Source organism: Alosa pseudoharengus, unplaced genomic scaffold, assembly GCF_046254945.1.
Source record: "Alosa pseudoharengus isolate Yale_2024_CS ecotype anadromous, Long Island Sound unplaced genomic scaffold, YU_APseudo_1.1 YU_APseudo_1.1_scf_15, whole genome shotgun sequence".
Lineage (NCBI taxonomy): Eukaryota > Metazoa > Chordata > Actinopteri > Clupeiformes > Clupeidae > Alosa > Alosa pseudoharengus.
The window spans coordinates 8,533,889-8,539,888 of record NW_027468620.1 but is presented as its reverse complement, the minus strand read 5'-3'; the positions used below and the strand labels follow the sequence as shown (position 1 = coordinate 8,539,888).

The 6,000-nt window shown below is 46.9% G+C and overlaps 1 protein-coding gene across 1 annotated transcript in view; it reads left to right on the top strand.

Moving 5' to 3' along the window:
- LOC143124117 (echinoderm microtubule-associated protein-like 6) overlaps positions 1 to 6,000 on the top strand; it is a 77,203-nt gene that overhangs the window by 25,343 nt on the left and 45,860 nt on the right. The window contains exons 3-6 of the mRNA XM_076285430.1: positions 2,299 to 2,397; positions 2,537 to 2,605; positions 3,065 to 3,250; positions 3,827 to 3,962. Of these exons, the coding sequence (XP_076141545.1) occupies positions 2,299 to 2,397; positions 2,537 to 2,605; positions 3,065 to 3,250; positions 3,827 to 3,962 (490 nt within the window). The remainder of the gene's footprint in view (positions 1 to 2,298; positions 2,398 to 2,536; positions 2,606 to 3,064; positions 3,251 to 3,826; positions 3,963 to 6,000) is intronic.

Here is a 6,000-nt window from a genome sequence, read left to right as displayed (position 1 = left end):
AGTGTCTATTTTTCCTCTCTCTCTCTGTCTCTTTCTCTCTCTCTCTTTCTCTCTCTCCCTCTCTCTCTCTCTCTTGTGTTCCCATCACTACTCCTGAGACCCGCCGGTGGATCAATACCCACGTTGCCATGACAACCCCGTCTGAGCCCCAGACCCCGAGCCGTAACAAGGCCGTGTGTGTGTGTGTTTGTGTGTGTGTGTGTGTGTGTGTGTGTGTGTGTGTTTGTGTGTGTGTGTGTGTGTGTGTCGGCGGTGTTTGCCTCGGATCTGGCCGAACTGAGCTGCGCTTTGCTGAGCGCTGCCATCACTGCTGCTGCTATGGTAATAAATTAAATGAAGGCAGCGGGGAGGAGAGGAGATCCAGCCTACCCACGGTGCACAGCGGCGCATGCCGCCGCACGGTGCGGCGCTCTGGGAATTGACTAGGGAGCCAGCCGTGAGGGGGTAGGTCCAGGGTGGAGTGAGAGGAGAAACCAGGCCACTAGCCGGTTAGGGCATTGACGAATGTGATGCCAGCTCGAAGTCTGTGGCTGGTGAAGAATGGCCCCAGTCGTCCATTAAGTAATTGGGTGGGAGCGGGCCAGTAGACCTATTTAGCATTCAGGACGCCTGAACAGAGAAAAACAGCCTGTAAGGGGATCAACATGGCCATGAGAAGCAACCCATGCAACCCAACTGATTATAAACAACCCAAGCAACCCAGCCCATGTCTCTCTACTTCCATCCAAAATCACATATAATGTGTCAGATCAACACGACCCAAGCAATCCAGCCCATACCTATCTCTTTCCAAAATCACATTTAATGTGTTCAGAACTTGACCTTGGTAGTAATGCATATTATTGGTCAAATTGGGCAGAACTGACTTTAGCACTAGTTTGGGATGCAGGGAAAAGGACAGAACCACACAGAGTTTACTGAGTTTTACATTCAGTCATAAAAAAAATGACTCATGCTCTTTTTTTTCTTTTCTTTTTTGGCCTTTGTCGGTTCATTCTCAAATGGATTGGATGGCTGTTCTCGAAAAGCCTGCTTGTTTATTAGGAATACACAGCTCTGGTTAATGTCGGGGAGAGATCAGGCCAGTGGCGGTCTCTATTTGAGCGGGAATGGATTTGGACTCGCAAGTCTAATCCCGTTTGGTGTCCCTCCAGGGGGGAGGAGGAGCTGCATGTCAGCCCGGCCGTCGATGCAGTGTTTGATAAAGTCAAGGCAGGCTGAGAAAATGAAAAAAAAAACCTCTCTCTCTCTCTTTCTGTCTCCCTCGTCTCTCCTCTCTCTCTTTCTCTCTCCCACCTCTCTCTTTCTTCCTCTCTCTCTCCCTCTCCCTCTCTCTCTCTGTCTCTGAAGTCTGTAGTGAGAAAAACAGCCCCTGCTGCTGAATAATTGATTCTGAAGGTTATTGGTAGGCAGCAAGAGCAGCAAAAGCAACAGGCATCCGCCATTGATCATGAACAGGTGCTCCCAGCATCCGTAGAGCCAGACAGCGACAGGACGCTGGAACGGGACGCTGGAGCCGGACCGTCCCTCTGACACCACCAGAGATATTTGGACCGGGCTCATTCATTCACTCTCCATCCGTTCTATCAATGTGCCATCCTAATTTGGAATGGGCCACTGTGTGATGCGAGTCGGTGTGAGTTCTGGCGGAGTCTTTTCTATGTTTTTGTCTTTTATTTTCTTTTTCCTGAGGCGTTGCAGGTCCCTGTAGATGTCTTGCCTTGTCTTTTCACTTGCTCGTTCATCCTGGTTTGACTTGTCTGATAGTTGTTCTTGTTTTATTTCTGTACGACCATCCCTGTGGTACCCCGTTGTGGAGACAACAGATGCCACAATTTCACACCCTCTGCTGTCATGAATGCCTAGGAAAAAAGAGGCAAATGGGAAGTCCCACTGTCCTCAGTGATGAATGTTTTAATAGGCAACTTGCTCCAGCAGTGGTGATTTCTCACACTGAATTGCTGTTCCACGAACACACTTGCAGCTGAAATGGCCTCTTTTGAAACGCCACATGGTGATTGCACCATCCAGAGATGACGGAGTTGCCTCTCTCTCTGTCACATGCAGCTGGGACTCTTCAGACAGCTGGGAGAGGAAATGCACCTTAAATGAATGAATGTCCCCTACACACAAACACACACACACACACACACACACACACACACGCACACACACGCACACACACGCAAACACACACACACACACACACACACACACACACTCACACACACATACTGATGGGATGTTTCTCCTCTTTGATAAATGTCTTCTCCCCCTTTCTCTTCTTTTTTATTTCAGCGTTTGGCCTCTGTGGGACTAGATGCGAAAAATACAGTGTGTGTTTGGGACTGGAAGAAAGGGAAGGTGCTGGCAACAGCAACAGGACACTCTGATAGGGTAGGACATTTCTGTTTGCCTGGACTGTTGTCAATGGAAAACGATATGTGTGTCCATGCATGTTTGTGCATATGTTATGTGTATGTGTATCTGTATGCGTGAACATAATTGGCTGTGTGTTTATATTTACCTTTTTCAGATATTCGACATAACCTGGGACCCATTCCAGCAGATCCGTCTGGTGAGCTGTGGGGTCAAACACATCAAGGTGAGCACAGGAGCCAATCAGCAGCCAGGCTTAAGAAGGCTGCCGTGGAAACCGCTGTTGCTTCCTTCCTGGTTTCCAGGGCTGATTCCTTAGAGGATCAGTTAGTCTGAAGGACATGCTGCTCCAAACCAGTTACATGAATCAAGTTAAATCAAGCATGTTTTATATATAAATAAAGATGTGCCTCTCTTTTCATCCCTTATCATTTGGCACCACCATCATCACAGTGTATATACATCACAGAGCTTACATTCTGTGTAAACACACGCACACACGCACGCACACACGCACACACGTACGCATGCACACCTCTAGGTTTTCAGTTTTACCTCATGTCGTTTTCTCCTTTCAACACAATATAGTTTATATATTGATATGTATTTATATAGCAATAGCAACTGACATTGGCTCAAGTGACTTTGCTTTTCACTTTTGTCTGACTCTTCTGCGGGGCACCAGTTCTGGGCGATGTGTGGGAACTCTCTGACACCGAAGCGAGGGATATTTGGGAAAACGGGGGACCTGCAGACCATCCTGTGTGTGGCCTCTGCCAAGGATGACATCACCTACTCGGGGGCCCTGAACGGCGACATCTACGTGTGGAAAGGGCTGAACCTGGTGCGCACCATACAGGCGGCACATGGGGTGAGGAGAGAAGTTTCTGGAAACCAACATCCCTAAATCCATTCCTTTACCCTTGCTGTATATTTCATGTAGTTATCAGGCTGCAGTCCTCCGTAACCTACTGCATGAAATAGTGTGAATGACAGTAATATATGTTATTGTATGGTAGCTGAAGCTGGGCAGTGTGAGAATTCTTTGTTCAATAAGAAGAGGAGCGCTGACCTTACAGTGAGTGAATCTGTGACTCAACTAACAACAGTGTGTGTGTGTGTGTGTTTGTGTCTGTGTGTGAGTGTGTGTGTGTGTGTGTGTGTGTGTCTGTGTCTGTCTGTGTGTTTATGTGTATGTTGTCTTTGCCTGTATGTGTGTGTGTGTGTGTGCGTGTCTGTCTGTCTATGTGTTTGTGTGTATGTTGTCTTTGTCTGTATGTGTGTGTGTGTGTGTGTCTGTCTGTCTGTCTGTCTGTGTGTTTGTGTGTATGTTGTCTTTGTCTGTGTGTATGTGTGTGTGCGTGTGTGTGTGTTTGTCTGTGTGTGTGAGTGTCTCTTTGTGTGTGTGTGTGTGTGTGTGTGTGTGTATGTTGTATTGCATATTCAGGCTGGCATCTTCAGCATGTACGCCTGCGAGGAGGGCTTTGCCACTGGAGGCAGGGATGGTTGCATCAGGCTGTGGGACGTCGACTTCAAACCCATCACCAAAATCGACCTGAGGGAGACGGAGCAAGGCTACAAAGGTAAGAGCGAAGAGAGAGAGAGAGAGAGAGAGACAGAGAGAGAGAGAGAGAGAGAGAGACCAGAGAGAGTGTGTGTGAATGTAAGCCTGTGGCACATTTACTTTGCCAATTATGCTCCACAGAAACAATTTGATTTTGAGCAGCAGGTAATGGTCCCATGGAGGAGATCACGACTCCTGCTCCCACATGCTACAGTATGTAATAATCTGCCACTGGTTGAAAACAGCAGAACGGCGACCCCAGACATTTAAATGTGTGGCGTTGACAGCCTCATTAGCAGGCCTGTATAATGTGAGTGGATGGGGGCAGGTGTGGACTTGGCTTGGTGTTAAAGGGCTAATGAGGAGAGCTCTGTGATCCAGCGAGCACTAGTAGTCATCGGGGCCTTTAGGGAGAGCCTGCAGAGCTGATGAAAAAGCATCAAACTCTCGCAAGCTCTCACTTCACCTTACCGTGGCTGACTGGAGATGGAGGATGTGTGTGTGTGTGTGTGTGTGTGTGTGTGTGTGTGTGTCCCTCTGTGTGTGGACCTGTCTGTATGTCTGAGTGTTTGTTGTGTGTGTGTGTATGTGTGCGTGCACATCTTTGTGTGTGTTTTTGTGTGTTTGTGTGTGTGTGTGTGTGTGTGTGTGTGTAAGAGACGAAGAGGTGTGGTAGATGACAGGTGGGATTAGTTTACGAGGAACTCCAGCCTCCTCCCCTTCACCATTCAAGAGTTTAATGAGCTATAATTATCCTTTTGCGCCTTCAACCATAATTATCATGTCTGTAATGAAGAGACCATCAGCCCCAGAATCCCCTTTGTAACTCTCATTTAAACCATATGCCTTCAGACTCTGTATAACGACAAACAGATACGTCAACGATACAGCAACAATAAATGTGGCAAATGCCAGAGGCATGATTTTTAATGTCACATACAATCGATCTTATCGGGTGATATCTGACAGGAGGGTTGCACCTTTCAGCGCTACAGGTTGTGTGTGTGTGTGTGTGCCACTTCACCTTGTCATCGTCTCCTCACATGGCATTTACATGCTCCTCGGTGAAAGGGCTCCGCGCTGAAAGGGTCCTCATGAGATGGCCAAGCCGACAAAAGCACATCAAAGAGGAATCTCGTGCCTCCCCCAGCTGACGAATACTAATGAGTGACCTTTGCTGGCCAAGCAGGATTAATTAAAGCTCCCCGCCAGCCCGCGAGGGATCAGCCAAATGGCCACTGATGACATGTCCGGCAACGGCTATCTCTTTATTAGGCTTGAACGCTTCCTGCACTCTTGTTTGAGGTGCTTAGCTGGCTGTGGCGTGAGTAAATCTCAAAGACATTTTACAGACAAAGTACTGTAGTCGCTAGGAATAAAAATGACACACAGTGTTACTGGTTCCTCCTTTATAAAGATTCTGTCACTGAGTTTTATTTCAGTTCTGTTCAACTCATTATGCCATAGTAAGCCAGCAAAATTAATCGATTTTTAACCAAAATCACAATTTGAACTAATTGTGCCGCTCACAACTATGATTTTTATATTCATGTTATCCTCTTTGTGTGACAGACAGTGAAGCTCACCTAACTGGAGTGTTGTCCAAAGTCCTTTTAGGCAAGTTCCTTTTACATTTTGGGCACTTATCGGGCATCTATTTTGGGCAGAACTGCACATGCGCAAGGCTTCACGACACCAACCTTGTTCCAGCTGCGAGATCAAAACACATGATTGGCATGATGTATTCACAACATACCACATGATTGGCACAATGTAGTCACATGTCAACTTTTGGTGACGGAAGGTTTGGAATATGTGTAGACGACTGCCATGTTTATGTTACAAACTAACCCCATACATTTCTATGGGAGATTCTTTGAGTGCTGTGTCTCATTAGAAAGTCTCTGGTTGTGGTTCTCATGAACAAGGCATGCTCACCAATCAGCAGTGGCCCAAATTAAAGAACAATTTGGAATATTGAACTGAAGAGATTGACGTTCAAAAATGATACCCTATCACAAATCACATTGTAATCCCAATGACTGACAGAAAAATCA